Raw genomic sequence first — 18,897 nt, 5'->3', positions numbered from 1 at the left:
CAATTGTACCACAAGATCTACAATCTGTCTGAAACAATATTTTCTCACAAGAAATAAATATTGTGTTTAAAACACTTTGTCTCAAAACTCATTTGTTGCAGTTATAAAATAAACACACGTGTGGTGGTTTGTGCAACCTGGAATTTATTTAGGAACCCAATAAACATATATTAATACTCTGGATAAAATATTTCACAGCCAAATCAGTTAAGACAAGAAACCCATAGAGAATTTTCAACAAGTGTCTCTAGATAAAGAATCCGTCAAATTAGGACTCCAATGCAATGTTCTCAGCGTGCCAGAGAAGTATTTAGTCATGAAGTACTTCAAGTATCTGCGGATTACTAGACTGTAGAATTTGTCTCCGAGCTTTTTAATCAAGGACAAACAAAGACAATGTAACAATGTTGAATGATCAACTCTGAGTGTTAACACTTCACAATCTAAACATGCCAGTCAAACAATTGTTGAGCAATTGTAGAAATTCAGTAAAACCAACCATGTACTGAGGTCATTTAACAGACTATGAAAACAAACATACATGTAAAAGAGTGGCATCAGGTTTTCATGAAGATGTCTATGGGATGCTATTTCAAAATCAGTCATTCATGCATTTTAATGTCCTATTTATCCCACCTGCAATCACCTTTAAAAAAGTATAATTTTGTGGTTTCTAGCAATAATTATGATAGCAAGGCTGTCGAAAAAACTCTGGTGGTTCTAGGTAGTCATTCATTTTTGTCATGTGCTACAGTGTCCATTAATACTTAAACTGCAATAGATGTATGTAACAAGTCTTTGATATGATACATCTGACAAGAGAAATCACCTTTGTTACAATATAATAAAACAATATAAAAACAGTTCATTGTCAAGGAAAATGTTATTCAATAGTTTTGTCATTAACCAATTAAAAATATTGTCTTTTTTAGTTTCCCTGACCAACCTTTTTGACTATTCTAAAAGTACTATTTTTGTTGTTGTACATGCTTGCTTATCAACATACAGAAGTAGAGTCCAAAAGTGTCAAGAAGGCAAATTCTTCTTGTAGAGTCTGAAGTGTCAAGAAGGCAAATCCAGTGGTCAAAGCTCAAAAATGTGTAGGAGGTGGCGCCCGTGCAAAAACAAAGCTATTCTTGTAGAGCCAGTGTACAAACTACAACAGAGTGGAATAGTCAGAACTGAGCACTGAAAAATATAGCAGCTTTATAGTAGAGACATAAAGCCGTTATCTGTAGAGTCTTGCTGGTCAGACTTCCGGGAGCTTTTGCTGGGGTTGGGGGTGGTGGAATATTTAGGAGGGTATCGTATAAAGAGACGGTCCTCCTCTTTCTTGATCCACCGTAGAAGCTTAGTTATGGCGTTAATGGCACAGGCCTTAGTCACCAAGGGGCTGAAGCAGGTGTATAACTCAAATTTACTAGTGACCTGAAGCAGAGAGGACAGAGAGTATACAATGAGCCCACTTCACAGATCATTTCAACGGTTTAAAATACTTTTCTAATTACTGCCATTTTCTGTTGAGCTCCAGAGTATACATTGTGAATGCTGGCAAAAACAAGCCAAAATATCCCATAGAATGTATTATCTACATTCTCATAGAAAGTGAAAGCAAAAGTAAATATTTTGTAGGGTTTCTACAGTACCAATGACCTCAGTGTGTATTTCTGTGTGAGAGACATACCCAGGCCAGCAGGGTCTCCCTCTCTGCCACGTGGTAGATGAGCTTGAGGGGCCGAGAGGAGCTGTGAATGCGGCCGTGCATGTGGCGATACAGGTCCAGCAGCCTCCTCCTCTCCTCCTCTGTGCTGTATGGAGCCTCCATCTCTGGGCTGAAACCCACCATCACGTCAAAAACGGGCACACAAAGTCAGGGAAGAGCTCAGACATTGCACAGTGCCTTTGGCTAACGGCATGTGTGGAAAGGGAATTCTATCCACATGGCTGCGCAACACGTTTTTATATGTTTGGTCATAATTAGACTGGAGGGTCAGCCTTTTGTGCATTTCTTAATTGGGTGGATTTTTCTAAGGTTTCCTTTGCTGGCAGAATGAAAACCCATAGCTACCAATCAAGATGAATAATTGAGGTCATTTGGCATGCTTTGCTTACCAGTGAGAATAAGACAGTCTTGTTAGTGTCATTGTGGATATCATCATGGACTTCACTCATGTTTAAGATTCTGTAATATTACTATGGTAACCATAAGCGGCAGTCCACTGGAGAATGCATGTGATCTGCCTCAAGGCACATTTGTTTCACTACACAGCTCCTCCTTTGACCTCTGTAGAGTAATTATTGTAGGCTAAGCTCTCTTTGCATTAACGCATTGCTGATTATTCAGTAACTGCACGTATCGTTTTTTAAAAAGCATATAAAAAAAAAGCAAAAGCAACAATACAAGCAGAGAGGTTAAACCATGCGTTCTGACCAACTGATGATCATTCCAACAGATGCCACCTACCTGGTGAATTGTGTGAGCTGCTTGTGGTGGTCTGGAATGTCGAAGGGTTTGTACATGAAGTGCCGGAGGTCTGAGACGCCCACCTGGCTGACGCTGTAGCAGTGAGCCTTGGCTATGAGGCTCAGGGAGCTCTGGGTGAGCATGGCCTCCTCTATCCTCCGCTTACACTCTGCCACCGCGTAAAAGGCCTCCTTATCCGTGGAGAGCAGCAGGAGGCACACGGTGCATTCTGGGGGATCCAGGTAGGAGATGTAAGCGTAGAAGTAACAGTCTGGGTTGAAGAGGGGCAGGCAGATGGGCGTCCAGATCTCACCGGCCTGGAACGCGGACGAGGCCCCGATGAGGTTGAGCAGGAGGTGAACGTCGGCCGGCTCCAGCCGAGCGTCCTCGATCACCGTCTTCTCCTGGACGATGGTGAGCAGCTGGTTCTTAGCGATGAGGATGGAGAAGACCAGGTTGGGCGTAATTGCCTTCTGGAGTATCTGGCTAAGGGAGTCCCTGAGTGACGAGGCCAGGGGCAGGCAGTGCACCGCCGCCAGCAGGAAGCTGGGGTCCGAGTCCACCAGGTTGAGGAGGCCGTCCAGGATCTTCTCGGAGCCAGCCAGCAGGCGCCGCAGGTCATAGTTCTTCTTGTTTTCGAAAATGCGCGTGATGCTGGCCTGGGTGAGCATGCTGACGATCTGGTAGTAGACGTAGAGCAGCTCGCCGCGCAGCTGCTGCTCTGACTGCCGGCTGCTCGACACGGACACCAGCACCAGGGGACCCTTCTGCATGAACACCACCGTGTGCCCGTCTGGGGAACGCGGTGGGGGAGGCGGGGGGTTAGAAACATGACAAAAGGCTGTACAGGATAAGCAAAATGTGATGCACGAACACCTACAGGGAATGCCAAATAACACATTTGTAACTAGCTGCCGCGGTCATGAATACGTGGACCTCTTCAACATGCTCACCTGAGTATACGGAGCGGATGGTGTTGTCGCTGCTCTGGACAAAGGACACCAGCGCCATCATGACCCCCATGGTGCTGGAGAGGGCCTCTTCACTGCCGTAGCGGGAGTAGATGGGCTTCCCCGCTTCACTGAGGACAAACACGTGCTTCCTGTGCTGCCTCCAGCTCTCCGCCATAACATCTTCGTCGCGATGCGTTGGGGCGCCTTCTGAGGTACCAGTTATAGACAGTGGGGGGCAACTCCCCATCATACCCACACCTTGCTCCTCCAGTTTACCTCTGGCCAACATAGTGACCACAAATTCCCCTGAGTCCTCATGCCCATTCTCAGTTGGAGCCTGTTCTGGGTCAGTTGACGGCTGATCACCAGAATTGTTCTGACATTCTGCCTTACTGCAGTTATCAGTCTCTTCCCCCTGCCTCTGGGCAGCCTCCGGCTCGGGGCCCAGGGCAGCCTCCGGCTCGGGGCCCAGGGCAGCCTCCGGCTCGGGGCCCAGGGCAGCCTCCGGCTCGGGGCCCAGGGCAGCCTCCGGCTCGGGGCCCTGGGCAGCCTCCGGCTCGGGGCCCTGGGCAGCCTCCCGCTCGGGGCCCTGGGCAGCCTCCCGCTCGGGGCCCTGGGCAGCCTCCCGCTCGGGGCCCTGGGCAGCCTCCCGCTCGGGGCCCTGGGCAGCCTCCCGCTCGGGGCCCTGGGCAGCCTCCCGCTCGGGGCCCTGGGCAGCCTCCCGCTCTGGGTCCTTAACAGGGGCAGGTTGTAGTACCTCCTTTCCTATTGTATCGGATGGTGGAATTGTAGGCTCTTTTAAAGTCACATTAGTGTTGTTATTTTTTCCCATCGGCTTAGTAGGATAAGGAATTGTGTGACTGTCAGAGAGCACAACAGGAGTCGAAAAAGCTGAATCTGAAAATCAGACAAACTCTGTAAAATAACCACAAACACTGCCGACCTGTGTAACAAGATCAGCCTTGTTATCATTGAACATGTGCCAACTTTCATAACACGCGTCACATGCCATAAAGAAAGGCATTTCCTTACCAGTCGACAGGTTGGGGTCAACAGATGGTGGATCACAACTCCTTATGTCTTCTGTCTCTCCTTTTTCTTGATTGTCATCCTTATCCATGTTGACATCACAGACACTGTTAATCAAAGTGAAACAAGTATTAATCAGCAAGTCATTCATTTGACATTAAGTTTAACAGCAACAGTCATCTGACTACAGCTGACTCACCACTTCAGATGCGGTTTAGGCAGCAGTAAAAAAAAAATAAATTAAAAAAAATAAACTGATAAAAATCTAGTAGTAAACGTCTAGAAGACAAGCCTGGGTAATGGGTCAATATGAATTGAATATATAGCTTAAGCTTCGGTAGCAAACATCGACTGGCATCTTGAAAAGCCTGAATCCCTTGAAGTAAGAACATGGCAAAGTAGCCATATGTTACTCATATTAAACAAAGATTGATCCAGCTTGACGTTACGTTTTGAACTTCAACTTGCGTCGTTCAGCTCTTAAAGCAACTGAAGTCAGAGATATGATATATAGACATATAGTAGCTAAAGTTTATTGTAAAGAGGAACGCCTTGTATTCTATAATTGTAGCCACGGTATATAAAACGTTTATTTTTAACTGGATTAACGTGACCCGAATTAGCTAACGTTAGCTAGTTAGGATGGCTCATTAGTTACCTAAAGTTATTAGGTCGATTTAGTTAGCTAATTAGGGTATATTGCTTTTGTTCCCGTTTGTTGGTTTGTTTATTTATTTATTTATTTATTTATTGTAGATTACAAGTCTATGGACCTTTTACAGAACATCCATTCAGGAAAAGCTATTCAGTCTTCGCTCCCACAGCCACAAACTGCCGCACACAGAGCAGTTGGCTAACTAGCTTTTAGCAATTATAGCTTGTTTTTATCTGTGCTGCACTGACAATTTAATATCAAATACAAATAGTCGAAACTTACGTTTAGATTCCGTTGTTAAATCATCAGGGAAAGATTAATGCAGGCCATTTAACGTAAATGTAGGCCATTTAACTGATCGCTAGCTAGGTAGGTAAGTTGCCGAAAAACAGTGCATACTCACAACACCACATCCGGAATCCCAGGGATGATCGCAGGATATAATGTCAAATGGAAATATAGATAGATCAAGTAATAAACCAATCAGAAAAGAAACTCCATCCCCCATAGTTCGGGTGCGTTCCATGTGAATACTAGTTGGATGTAGCTTTTTTTAGAATGAAACATAATTTTGTTGTTTCAAAAACGCTTCGTCAAACCGAAAAAATCGGGAAGGGACCTGCTGAATAGAAAGACGATTTGAAAGATTTTCTAAAGATTTTGCAACTAAAACATTTTGTTTTAACGGGATTAATATAACCCTGGCTGCCTCCAATCCAGAGCAAAACAGACAAGGTTCCCTGAAACTAGACCCAAAAAAGTATTTTGTATTTGCAAACGGAAGATTCGAATATAATTATATATACTCGTAAGCTAATTTCATAAAAAATGCTCTGTTCGGGAAGAGAGTTGTCCTGATATATGGCGTTTTTATTCAGTAATTGAAAAGTATTTAATGACATAGATAAGTAATACTAAAGCAAACATTATTTTATTCACGAGTTTCGTCCATAGACTGTTTTGTCCTGAATCTTTTTGACGAATGTTGGGAATTTAAATAAAACAGCTGTTTAGCTAGTTGCTAGGGACCGATAGAGACACGCTTGGGATAGATAGAAGAAGCCCAGGCGTTCTTGAAATTGGAAACCACTGGAATCGTGTAAAACCGTACGTTGTGAATCAGCCTCACAGATGAGGGCTTCCACCATTTTAATGTATTTAACTTTGTGGGACATCAAATTGTTTTGGCTGTTCGCCCGGATGACCGTGTTGGAATCAAAACAGGAGAATACATTCAAAAAAAGAATGGTCAAATGTACTATTGTGTAAACATTTTATTGACAAAAAATGCGTTAAAACACGTTCATCTCTAAAACTAGTTAGTTCAGAATCAGATTTTAGCGAAGCCATTAATAAACAGAGTAACATTTTATTTCAAAAAACAAAATTAAATGTTATTGTCTGGGGTCCAAAAGACCCCAAGTGTCATTACAAATGAAGACCATCAGAGGGTTATAATGTAGGCCGAAAATGAGCTTCCCCTCTTTGAAAGACCAGCAGCTGGCCCTGCTCTGAAGGTGTGCTGCGTTATCTGGAACCAAGATGTTAGCAGCAGATCCTTTAAGTCCTGTAGCCCAGCAAGCAACACACCGGTAGCCCACCGGCGGCCCGCCAGCTTTCTGCAGCTGACCATTTCTGCAAAGCGTCTGGCCCGCCAGCGGCCGACATTTTTTATTTATTTTATAGCGCACATCACATTCGGGCCACCGTTGGGCCGCTTTCATTACAAGGCCTTCCAAAAATACCCTGATCAGCAGCTCTTCGGCGGCTAGCCACTTTTATGCACTAAACCCAGCGGGATGCCTTACAGTAATTTTGGTCATATCATAAATGACAATGAACTGTTTTATAAAATTTATTTCTAATAGTGCAAGATACATACAAAAAAATATATATTATACAGCAAGCATACAAAATAATATCAGAAATGACAATGAACTGAATAAAATCAAAATGTATTTCAAATAGTGCAAGATGCCTACAAAATAAACATAATACAATACAAAATAAACAAGGGCTAGAATGGCAATATACATCAGTGACCTAGCAGCAATCAATAGTTATTGAATATTATAGATACATCAGTGCAATAAGCTTATGAATTGTGGCATAACACTATAACTACAGTCAGAATTAAGAACATTCACACACAGGTTTAAATATATTAAGAGGATAATGCGATCATATACATAACACTGTACATAGTGGCAGTTAAAAAAAATAAAAAGAGTACTGTAGATAAGCAGCAATATTGGTTGTGCTAGAGATGTCATTCATATTCACGGCAGGTCCCTTATACCGCCGCAACGTCTTCTCCCACCTGCACGGTCCGCTGCCCCTTTCTGGTACCTGGGGACCTGGTTCTGGACAGGCTCGTCAGTGGCATCCCGGTTGGAAGGATTCTTCCTTATGGCTCCTGTAATACAGTAATCAGATATTGTACTAAAATGGTCTGACATGATTTGGAGAATTGCATGACATTCAAGACAAATGAAATGTAACATGCTAGCGCAACTATAGTCTTGTTTTACCTGATTGTATGTGCCCTCAGCTTGACCTTCTCTTCAGTCAGCCGCTTGATCTTCTCCAAATGTTCTGAAAGTAAAGACAGTTAATTATTCAGTCCAAAATATCTAGTTATTTTACAATAAGTACTCAAATCGCAGTGTCCGCCAAAATTTTCATTCTTACCTTCATGTGCAGAGCTAAAACCTCCCCTAACCTGTGCCTTTTTGCCCTTAAAAATAAATTGAAATTGACAAATAAAATTTGAAGCAACATGCTTTAATAACAAGTTATGCATCTGGGTTAAGTGAATGAACCCACACACCTATGTAGCAGTTCTCCACATGGTGGCGTGGAGTACCTCTCTGGTGCCTTGGAGTACTGTGCTTGCTCCATCCTAAAAATAAGCATAAAAGGTGGTGAACAGGTAAATATGGTGAAACCAAGTAAACATTGCAGCTATTACAAGATCAACATGTAATTCACATACCTCCAGGGCTGCAATCCACAGGGTGTTGTGGTGTAGATGTGCATCCTTAGGGTAGGGGCCCACGCTGGAACGATTTTCGCTCCTCTGGTAATACACACGTCCGGTCTCTCACGTGTCAAGGAAAAGTTACAGTTTTGTAAGCATTTACCCAGAAAAACATTTTTATTCCAAGTTTCAAATTGTTATCACATTTTCAAATTCACCTGCATGCTTGATGAGCTTATAAGGGACAGCCTCCCAGGTGTCTTCAGGTGGTGAACAAGTTCTGGGAAACTTGTCATGGCTGAAGGACTTCCTGCTGGTGATGCTGTGTGGTGGCCAGTAGAAAGTCCCCCTTTGAGTCACAGGCGTGGATCTACTACCACACAGTCATCCTCCTCCGGGAACAAAACTACAGAAAACGTCATGACCTGAAAGCAATGTTTTGAAAAGAGGTTTAAAAAACTGGCAGCATAAGACACACACAGGCTAACTAAGAACAATGTGGATACACAAAGACACAAGACACCTCAGTAACGAAATTGTAGCAAGTGCAGGTTTAACTAGTCTAGCTAAATATTATTGCCAAGCGTAACGTTATCTACATTATGTGGATAACGTTACACAAAGAAACACGATTTTGCTAACGTTACGCATCAGTTGATAAAAGTTACAAGAAATAAGCACATATATTATAACATTCTAACTTGTTGATACACTAATAAACACGATTTAGACATGTTAGCTAACAATGTTACCATACCTGTTCAACTGTTGATTTGCGAAGAAGCACAAAACATCCGAACTTGAGGATAAACGAAGAAACAAAAAATAGTAAGCACCAAACTTGTGGACACACGAAGAAACAAGGGTTACTGTAGGTATTTCATCTCAGGCCAACGCTGTTTTTTTCAAGCTCAGTTTCTATAAGTTGTTTTCCCGCCAATGGTTTAGAACTTGCGTTCAGCTACCAGTAACTTGACTAAAGAATTAATGTTAATATATTGCAAACAGTCCTTGTTATATACAAAACAGTCATTACGTTCTTACTCAGTAACCTAACAACACAACGCAAGTTATTTATAATAACTCACCATACCTATATAGGTGACTCGGCTTTCAATAATTTTCAGTCCGATGTCCAAAAAAATCTCGATCTTCGTTTGATTCGGGAGTTCATCAAATTGTAGTAAAACAATGTCATAATCCACATGTTGTATTGTCCGATGTAGAGCATATAGCTTATACCTTACACCCTTTGAAAAAAATTATCCAGTTTTCACATTACTAGAACGTGGGATTCCTAGCTTGCAAAATGGCGATTGTCTTGCCTTACGTGTGATTCACATTCGCTACAGCGCCATCTACGGACACGTCAGTATTTAAACACAGTAAAGAACTGTCCCCCATGAAGCAATTAAAGTCGAGGCTATATGCGAGTAGTTAAGCTGGTACCATGCAGTGGAAAATGGCCACGTGTGTTTACTGTACATGTCTCTTTGGCGGCTAGCCGCCAGCTTAAAGCAGTCCACTGGTGGAAAGCCTCCTGAAATGCAAATTGAGATCAGGAGAAAAGCGGCAAAAGCTGGTGGCCGGCTGGCTGTAGGACATTATATGTAGGCCACCATTGATTGCTCACTGGGAATTTGGGAGGTGGGGCCTCCATGGATCCAAGTATTTTTTCCAGCACATCCCACTGATGCTTGATTGGATCAATATCCGGGAAATTTCTAGGCCAAGTCAATACCTTCAACTCGTTGTTGTGTTCCTCAAACCATCCCTGAACCATTTTTGTTTTGTGGCAGGGCGCATTATCCTGGTGAAAGAAGCCAATGCCATCACGGAGTACTGTTGCCATGAAAGGGTGCACATGGTCTGCAACAATGCTCAGGTAGGTGGTACGTGTCAAAGTAACATCAACATTAATGCCTGGACCGAAGGTATCCCAGCAGAACATTGTCCAAAGCATCACACTGCCTCCTCTGGCTTGCCTTCGCTGCCTCCTTCTCCTCTTAAATTAATGTCTGTTTGCATCTATTGAAGGTGCATATACCGCCTCCTACCGTACCAGAGTGTGAGGCCGCTCATGGCCTGCCTTTTCTATATCCTCCTGCTCAGACCTGTAGCCCTGAGAAATCTACATACAGCCGTAGCTACCATCCCACTTCCCTTCCTGCCCCCCAGCAACCCCTCTACATCCCACTTCCTCCCCTCCCCTCTAACCTTCTCATACAACCTTTCCCTCTCAACATCATACTGTTCAATACATCAACACATGTTTAACCGTTTCCTCCACTCGACACCCATCACACAGCCCTGTTTCATGCTTACCTAATGACACGTTCAGTCCTGCATGCCCTAAACGTAGTCGACACCCCATCACCTCTTCTCTCCTGCACCCCATATTCCTCACCTTGGCCCTCACTGTCCGTTGCACCCCATAATACCCTCTCCCCTTCCTGCTACCATCCCACTTCCTCTGCCAACAGTCAACACCTACCCCCTTTATCAAAGTTTTAATTTCCCCCCGTCCTAACGGTACCTGTACACCCACTCTCTCCTTCCCACACACACTCTTAGCCAATCTATCAGCCCATTTGTTACCCTCCACACCAACATGAGCCGGCACCCAGCAGAACCGAACCACCACACCCATCCTCTCCAATCCCATCAACAAACACCATCATCTCCACCAACAAGTCACCTCTGTCTGATCTTCCAGTCTGTTAGCTGCCTAACACCGCCGCTGAGTCGGAAAACACCACCAGTCTCAAGGGTCTCACTTCCTCCACCCACCTCCACCCAAGAATCATCGCCACCATCTCTGCTGTGTAGACAGACACCTGGTCTGTCATTCTCTGAGCCATCTCTACATAAAATTCCGGCACATTACACCCCCACGCCAACCCTCCCACTCTCCAGATCCTTTCACCCATCTGTATATAACTGGAGAAACGTGTAGTACCCCTCACCAACATACCTTTCCACACATCGACCCATGCACCCCTCATCCCACTCCTTCCTTCCCTCTAACAAACTGACATCCACCTCTGGCTTTGGAAACAACCAATGCGGAACATTACCCAGTGCGACTGTAGGCCCCACTTCCCTCTCACTTATCCCATACTCCTCCACCAACTTCCCAATCAACCACCCAAACACCTTTACCTTGCCCACTTCCCTCTCCCAGCAGTCAGCCATAGCCTTGGCTGCTGGATGTCCCTTCACACTCCTCTTTAATCTGACCCAGTACGCCAGTGCCAGTTTATCTCGCCTCAGGACCAGCGGCATCTCCCCAACTTCCACTTGCAAGGCCTCAAATGATGTTGTCCTAAACGCACCTACACACAGCCGTAACGCTGTCATCTGGACCACATCTAGACATTTCAACACAGATTTAGCTGCATACCCATACACAAAACACCCATAGTTTAAAATTGACCAAATCAGCGTCTGATACATACACACCAGAGTACGTCTATCCACTCCCCAATCATACCCTACCACTGCCCGCATAAGGTTCATCGCCCTTCGACATCTCACAGCAATATAATGTACGTGGGTCCTCCAAGTCAACTTCTCATCAAACCATATCCCAAGGTACTTGAATTCTGACACCCTCACCAATTCCTGCCCATATAGACACAATCTCACCCCTTCAACCGTTCTCCTAGAATACAACATAAAACACGACTTGGCCACTGACATTCTGCACCCCCAAGTCAATGACCACACCTCAACCCCTATAACTGCTTCCTGTATGTTCTTCATTACCCAGTCCACATTCCTTCCTCTTTTCCACATTGCCCCATCATCTGCATACAAAGCCACCCCCATCCCTGGACCCACTGCCCCAAACATGTCATCAATCATCACCACAAACAACACTGGGCTGACCACACTCCCTTGCGGTGTGCCATTAGCAACCTCAAATGTCCTGGACAGGTCCTCCCCCACCTTCACCCGGAACACCCTTCCAAACCAAAAACTCAAAATCCAGTTATACAGCCTCCCTACTACACCCAACCTACTCAACTTAATCAACAGCCCCTCTCTCCACATCGTGTCATATACCTTCTCCACATCAAAATACGCCACACATATCACTTCCTTCAATGTCAGTGCTTTTGCTATCTCAGTGCTAACCATGACCAATGCATCTGCATTCGACCTACCCCTCCTGAACCCACTCTGTGTATCACTTACCAAACCCCTCTTCTCCAGAAAAACCCCCAGCCTAGCCACCACCATCTTCTCCATCAGTTTACCCAGGTTGGACGTCAATGCTATGGGCCTAAAACTCGCCGCCTTCATAGGGTCCTTACCACCACTGCTCTTTGCCACCCAGCCAAAACAGTCCCAGACCTTCCACCAACACTGGAATCCCCCCGTATCCTTCCCCACCGTCTTCTTAAACATCCTCCACACCCTACTCAGATCTGTCCCACTCCCAATAGTCAAACAGTACTCACGCCACGCCTCCCTTTAAGCTGTTTTAATTGTCCTCCATGCCACCGCTCATTTTCTTTGATAATCCCTCAACTTAACTTCAGTCTGACCCTTCTTCAGGACTCTCAATGTAACATCCCTCTCCACCAGTCCTTTTGTGCATCCATCCGTCCACCACGGCACCACCCTCCTTTGACCACCACTTTTGGACACTGGTATCACCAGCACTGCAGCCAATATCCTAGCCGTCACCCTCTCTGCACACACATCCACAGACTCCTCCCCTACCACAACATCCCCCAATCCTCCACATACACGCTCATACTCTTTCCAATCTACCTTCCTAAAACACCATCTTTGCGTCACCACTCTACCTTGTCTACACACCCCAAACCATAATTTACAAACAACTGGATAATGATCACTACCTACTCCAGTCTCCCAATGCACTTCCCACTCACACCGTCCCGCCAGCACTGGGAACACCAGTGTCCGATCCAGACACGATTCTGAACACCTAACAACATCAATCCTAGTACCCCTCCCATCATTCATGCACACCAGGCCATGACATCCCATACATTCCTCCACCGTTCTCCCATTGCCATCTGTCCGCACACTCCCCACACTTCATTATGTGCATTAAAATCCCCACACCACATCACCTTTCCCTCACGGAATCTCCTATCAACCTCTTCCAACGTCCCCAACACCACTCGCTCACAGGGATTATAGAAATTCACTATCCCTATATTCTATGTCCTACAATTTCTATACCCACACACTCTGACACCATTACCTCCACCCTTCTGTAGTTCACACCAACTTTAACAAATGTAGCACAGCCTCCACTCTGTCACACCTAACTGACCTGAAGCCCAGGATCACAAATTCCAACATGGGCTTAAGCCACATTTTTTGTACAAACACCACATCAGGTACCACATCCATACTATACAAAAACTTCTTAAACTCCTGCCCATTAGCCACCAAGCTCCTTGCATTCCATTGAAGCACCACCAACACCACCCTAAGCCTGCACACTCACCCCCACTTTACTTCACACTTGAAACACAGCAGCGGCAGTGGTACATATTCCCTTACATAGTAACTTATGAACCCCACCTGCACCCTACTTGGTAACGGACCACAAATTCCAACAACACCGTCGGGCTCACCTGCTCGCCCCCCCCCATCTCTTCTGTCCATCCGCCTCGCGTCCACCACTATACCTCCCGACACCACACTCTGAAGCTCTTCCATTGTCAGTTCTTCAGACACTCCCGTAATCACCCCTCTCTTTTTCCCTGTACTTCCTGGGCACCTGACACTTCACTCGTCCACCATTTAACACATCCATACTAAACAATCTATCCCTTTGCACTTCGTCAGCCACAACAATAAGTACCTTACCAAAACTTAAACACCTTGCATCATTCACCCACCCAACCCCCGCTTTAATCGCTTTGGTCAAAGTTACAGGGTTCATCATCTTTCCGGTTGGTTCCGTAAACACTACCACCACTTTATACCCCCCTTCCACACATCCCCCTCCCTCCCCTCTCACATCCTTACTTACCTCCCCACCTGAGTTGGATTCCCCATCATCCTTCCCCCGAACTTGTTTCCAATTCTTTTTCCTGGCACCCCCGGTATAAGACCATCCCTCCTGTCTCCCATCCACATCAGCATAAACTTTTTCAGCAATTTGAGCTACAGTAGCTCGCCTGTTGGATCGGACCACATGGGCCAGCATTTGCTCCCCACGTGCATCACTGAGCCTTGGCCGCCCATGACCCTGTCGTCGGTTCACCTCTTTTCCTTCCTTGGACCACTAATATATCCCAGCCACTGACAGGTGCCATGATAACGAGATTTTCACTTTACCTGTCAGTGGTCAAAATGTTATGGCTGATCGGTGTGTATATCACCATAATACAGTAGCGTCTTTAAAGTAGCATGCACAATGTTTTATATGCTGACGTGACGAACATGATTTATTCCTATAAAATAAACCAATTTTAATTGTAACCTTTTCCCCAACTCACTAATATTTCCTCAACTAAATACAGATTTTCATCTAACCAAATCTCAAGGTATTTGTAAGACATTCTATAAAATAACCAGTTTAGGGTCACCCAACGATGAGGTAGGAACGATCAACCCCCAATACATGTTCATGTTATACTTGACTACCGCCACCGATTTCTGTACCCTATTTATTCTACCAGCTTACAAATGTGTGTTAGCATTTAGCAATTTGTATGTGTCTAAATTGTAAGGGTGCTTAGATGCGTCTTTTAGTTTAAAACTATTGTAGTGTAAAAACGCTAATTGTTTCATGCACAGTTGTAGTGGAACGTGGAGTTAAGTCATAAAGGCTGGTGACGATTTGGAGCGAAGAGTTTAATTCTGACCAGTGGTTAATGAACAGCAGTCTCACATTAGGCTTTTCTGTGTTCCAGGTGTGTTTCATTAATTTTTATGAAGCTTTATGAATAGCGGTCAAAATGGCATCCTGAGGATTTGTAGTGGCAGCAAACACGGTTTTCCAGAAACGATATTGGGAAAATTAGCTTAGCAACCCCCTGACGCAGAGTAACAACGTAAACGCAATTGGTCGAATATTGGATGGGCGGGGTTCGGTCCAGATTCATTTACCAATAGGATTCATATCTCCTTCCTCTGACCTACTGTAACCCGGCCAGCGTCAGCTAGTTACTGTAGCTAGCTGACTAGATATGTTTTTTGAATACACTTCGGGTGGTGTTTTATAAAATGGAAGAGCCGTGGGATTTTGAGTTTTTGTCCCGCATCGTAGACGGGTTTGTCTCGTTTCTTTCAGAATTTGTGGATGATTGGTTGGCGAATGATATGAGAGTGTCCATTTTCAAGATATTGTTAAGCTGGCTTGTTGTCAGTCTCATTGCCATTCACTTTGCTTGGAGAGTTTACGGAAACACTGTAAACGATATGTACTACCGACAAGGTGAGTGTTGCGCTAGTTACTCAACTATTTCTGTAGCATTTTTCATCGAATGGCTGCCATAATCACGTTTATCTTTATTGGTAAATAATACTGCCGTATAGCGTAAATGGCTACTGGATTGGACTGCATTGGCTAACAAAACAATCAGTGGTCAGAATTAACTGGCACTTTAACAGTCGAAGCTCCGGTTGCTACCATCAGCGTCTAGAGAGCAACATTAAAAACACTTCCGGGTCACTGATAAACAATGACAACAATTCATATTTGACCATATTTAAGAGTAATTTCTATTAAAAGTGGGTATTAAAACACATCCCAAGATATATATTCAGACAATGCGAATGACTGAATATGGAACACTTACTGCCTCATAGCTCAAAAACTATTGAATGTTCCACAGAGAAAGCAATTTTCAGGAGAGTGTGTAGAGTAAGTCAAACATGTCTAATAATGGGGAATGGTATGCTACGTCTAGCAACACAATATTTTCCACACCCTCTTTAGCCCCCAGTGCAAAACACTACAATAGACTGTACATGTACATATCGCCTCACACAGAAACTGTTTTATACATTGCAGGGAATGTATTGTAGAAAATGTTCAGGAGAGTCTGTAGATTCAAAGTATACAAGAAATACAATGGGAACTGTGTATTTGCAATTGTTGCTGGCATTTTACTCTGCCCATACCATTGGTCACAATTTAACTCATTGGATATGAAATACATATTGCCCTATACAGAAAAAACGCCACAGTGAATGTATTGTAGGACATGTTCAGGAAACTGTATAGAGTGATTATAAAAATCAAGGGGCACTGTGTATTTTAAATTATTGCTGGCATTTTACTCCACCCATACCATTTCCAAACAGATTGTCTAATCAATACACCATCACATTTTTTGGGTATCCCCCCGAGTTGTCTGAAGAGAATATAAAGCGTTGATGTGTCTGTATTTAGTCTAAGCTGAAAATGCGATTTGAAGTAATACTCATTGTGTGAGATACTGTTTGTGCACATTTCACATCTATCAGTATCAGATTTTTAATAGTCACTTTTACTATGCTGAGATGTAACAAAGACTGCAAGGTTGAGTTGAACCAACAGTTTGAAGCTCTGTTTTCAAATGTACAATTAGTTATTTTTGGATCATTCATAAAACCCTGCTGATAATTTAACCTTTTGCCAAATTTTACTCATTACACAGTGTATTCTGATTATTGGTCATCCCTTTCTTTTCATTAAGACTGAAAGAATTTGAAATTTTAGGTGGAGGAACTTAAAAAGACATACGGAGATGCTTTGGTTATTTTTTCCTTTTCTCCCAGCTTGCCTTTTGGGATTTAGAATTTAGAATTCTCTCACATACGTCTCTCTAGCCAGCTTCATGCAGAGTATACAAGTTGCCAATACATTAATTCATTCAATTCTATGTTTTTTATCATCAAGGAATATACCTTGATGAACGTTACCTCACTAATTGCTGTACTTTTCTTATTCTGTCTTGGTTTCTGTAAATCTGTAAAGGCCAGACAAAATTGGTATTACAGGGAGAATGTTTTTAAAAAGTGTGCCCAACAGCCCTTCCTTAAAGTAAGGTTTTTGATTTATACATGGGACACTACTACTAATGTCTTTGATGCTTTTTTCCTGCATTTAAATAAAACACTCAATGAAAGGTGATTTTGTGTCTTTTAGATCTTACTCATCGCCTAGTTGCTCAGATAATATGCACTCTAATTCATCCATTGAGTTGCATGGTTCACTTTTACAATGGATGTTAAATTTTCCTGCTAGACTATGCACCCTTACAAGGCTCTGCATTATCAATGTACTTTCTTCTGTACTTTCTTAGTTCTGCTCACCAGGACTATGTAAATGTCATCGACTGTAGCACAGATTTCCTTGAGGAATTCAACAACAAGCTGAACATGTACATGCCAACTCTATACCTATCATCTTTACCACCATTTTTATTAAATTTTTTAGAGTTCACTAGCCTTGAGTAGAATGCCAGCAACAATTGCAAATACTTACTTCCCCTTGATTTTTTTTAGCATATAATCACTCTGTACAGTCGCCTGAACATTTCCTACATTACATTCACTGTGGCATATAGAGTAGTTTTTGCTGTATGATGCGATATGTATCCTGTGTACGGTATATTGTGTTGCAATGGGGTAGGAGGTGGAAAGTGTAGTGTTGCTGGATTTGGAACAAAGAGCCCATATATAACTAATGAGCACCAGCAAGTTAACATGAATTACATCATAACGATTCATTAATTTATTTTTAAAATATTTAATGTTTACAACAATAGTTTACTCCATCTCCATTTCTCAGTGTGCTGCACCTTAGAATATTATTCATCCTATGTGAAGTAGTATTTAAACAGCATTCTTCTTTAGTTTATAATTTTTTAATATGTAGATATTGCTTTTATCTGTATCTTTACAATACACTAAGCAAAGCGACAAAATAGATTAATATTATTAATGTTGCGTTTTACGGCTTACTTTTATTTTGAAGGCAAAATCCGAAAACCGGAAGTCTTATTGTTGCTAACGAGTCTAATGTTGCAAGCATGACACTGGTAAGGTAACTGACATTGCTAGTTAACGCGTGTTGTACTCCGTGTTTAGGTACTGGTGGTCAGAATGGAGGTACACCTGACTCTGCGCCTCTCCGGAGCGGATGGTAGGTGTTCAAGCTACCATGTGTTCCCTCCAGGTACCTCTAATATCCTGACTGCTATCCTACAGTCCCCGTGTTATGTTTTTACTCGCTGGTCTCAAGACGTTTGATTTTCTGAATATAAATGTGTTTGGTACGGCTAGCCGTGTGATTAAAAAAAACACCAAAAAACCCGCACGTGTCGTGACTCGTTTTCTTCTGTTAAATATTAGTGAGGGATTGTGATCGTGTTTTGTATCTGTCAGGGGGAGTGCGGCAGGAGACAACCTGAAGACGCATCGCGAGTGAAAAACAGGCAATAAGTTGGACTACATGCAACTTGCCCTTGCTATTCAGAAAGTGTTGCTAAGTGGACACAGACTTGATAACATTGTGCCTTTTCATGTGGCTGGAGTTCATTGACAAAGGCCTGCGGACTTACTCAGAGCTGAAGACTTTTCCCTGTTGGACTAACAAGCTGAAGTAATATCCAGTTATCCACACTATGATATGCTATTATATTCTTTCATGTAATTTCATTTTAAATACAATGTTTTAAAATCTAGCTCCACTGGCTCATTCATTTTGTTTGGTGAAACAATATTTATCCGACTCAATATGCATTTATAACAAGATTGGCCTATAATTGAATTCTTGTCTACCAGACAGAAACTGTATCTGAAAGTAATGGGCAGGAGTGACTGCTGTTAT

The 18,897-nt window shown here is 43.2% G+C and overlaps 2 protein-coding genes across 5 annotated transcripts; one reads left to right on the top strand and one right to left on the bottom strand.

The window, feature by feature from the left end:
• Positions 1 to 352: 352 nt before the first annotated feature.
• Positions 353 to 5,741, bottom strand: mon1bb (MON1 secretory trafficking family member Bb). Of its 3 annotated transcripts, none has more exons than XM_034287234.1 (7): positions 5,505 to 5,741; positions 4,450 to 4,553; positions 3,968 to 4,314; positions 3,418 to 3,871; positions 2,465 to 3,257; positions 1,685 to 1,832; positions 353 to 1,428 (listed from the first exon to the last, which is right to left on the bottom strand). In XM_034287234.1, exons 2-7 carry the CDS (start codon positions 4,535 to 4,537, stop codon positions 1,207 to 1,209), a joined length of 2,052 nt encoding a protein of 683 aa, XP_034143125.1. In that variant the 5' UTR covers positions 4,538 to 4,553; positions 5,505 to 5,741; the 3' UTR covers positions 353 to 1,206. The 3 variants fall into 3 exon arrangements, with proteins under 3 accessions (XP_034143125.1, XP_034143124.1, XP_034143126.1); XM_034287233.1 differs by lacking the exon at positions 5,505 to 5,741 and adding an exon at positions 5,384 to 5,498; XM_034287235.1 differs by lacking the exons at positions 3,968 to 4,314; positions 4,450 to 4,553; positions 5,505 to 5,741 and adding an exon at positions 3,896 to 3,932 and having other exon boundaries at positions 3,418 to 3,847.
• A 9,406-nt stretch (positions 5,742 to 15,147) lies between these two features.
• tcta (T cell leukemia translocation altered) lies at positions 15,148 to 18,751 on the top strand. Of its 2 annotated transcripts, none has more exons than XM_010901851.3 (3): positions 15,148 to 15,513; positions 18,156 to 18,210; positions 18,453 to 18,751. In XM_010901851.3, exons 1-3 carry the CDS (start codon positions 15,303 to 15,305, stop codon positions 18,493 to 18,495), a joined length of 309 nt encoding a protein of 102 aa, XP_010900153.2. In that variant the 5' UTR covers positions 15,148 to 15,302; the 3' UTR covers positions 18,496 to 18,751. The 2 variants fall into 2 exon arrangements, with proteins under 2 accessions (XP_010900153.2, XP_010900154.2); XM_010901852.4 differs by having other exon boundaries at positions 15,151 to 15,513; positions 18,156 to 18,243.
• The last annotated feature ends 146 nt before the right edge of the window (positions 18,752 to 18,897 follow it).

Source organism: Esox lucius, chromosome 17 (genome assembly GCF_011004845.1).
Source record: "Esox lucius isolate fEsoLuc1 chromosome 17, fEsoLuc1.pri, whole genome shotgun sequence".
Lineage (NCBI taxonomy): Eukaryota > Metazoa > Chordata > Actinopteri > Esociformes > Esocidae > Esox > Esox lucius.
Note: the sequence above shows the minus strand (reverse complement) of the source record. Positions and strands in the feature narration are given on the sequence as shown.

Coding starts and splice junctions, on each gene's coding strand:
- mon1bb (XM_034287234.1), bottom strand. CDS start 4,537: ATGGATAAGGATGACAATCAAGAAAAAGGAGAGACAGAAGACATAAGG. Junction 3,258..3,417: donor CATCCGCTCCGTATACTCAG/GTGAGCATGTTG, acceptor CGCGTTCCCCAG/ACGGGCACACGGTGGTGTTC. Junction 1,429..1,684: donor GGGAGACCCTGCTGGCCTGG/GTATGTCTCTCA, acceptor TCTCTGCTTCAG/GTCACTAGTAAATTTGAGTT.
- tcta (XM_010901851.3), top strand. CDS start 15,303: ATGGAAGAGCCGTGGGATTTTGAGTTTTTGTCCCGCATCGTAGACGGG. Junction 15,514..18,155: donor CGATATGTACTACCGACAAG/GTGAGTGTTGCG, acceptor CTCCGTGTTTAG/GTACTGGTGGTCAGAATGGA. Junction 18,211..18,452: donor GCGCCTCTCCGGAGCGGATG/GTAGGTGTTCAA, acceptor TGTATCTGTCAG/GGGGAGTGCGGCAGGAGACA.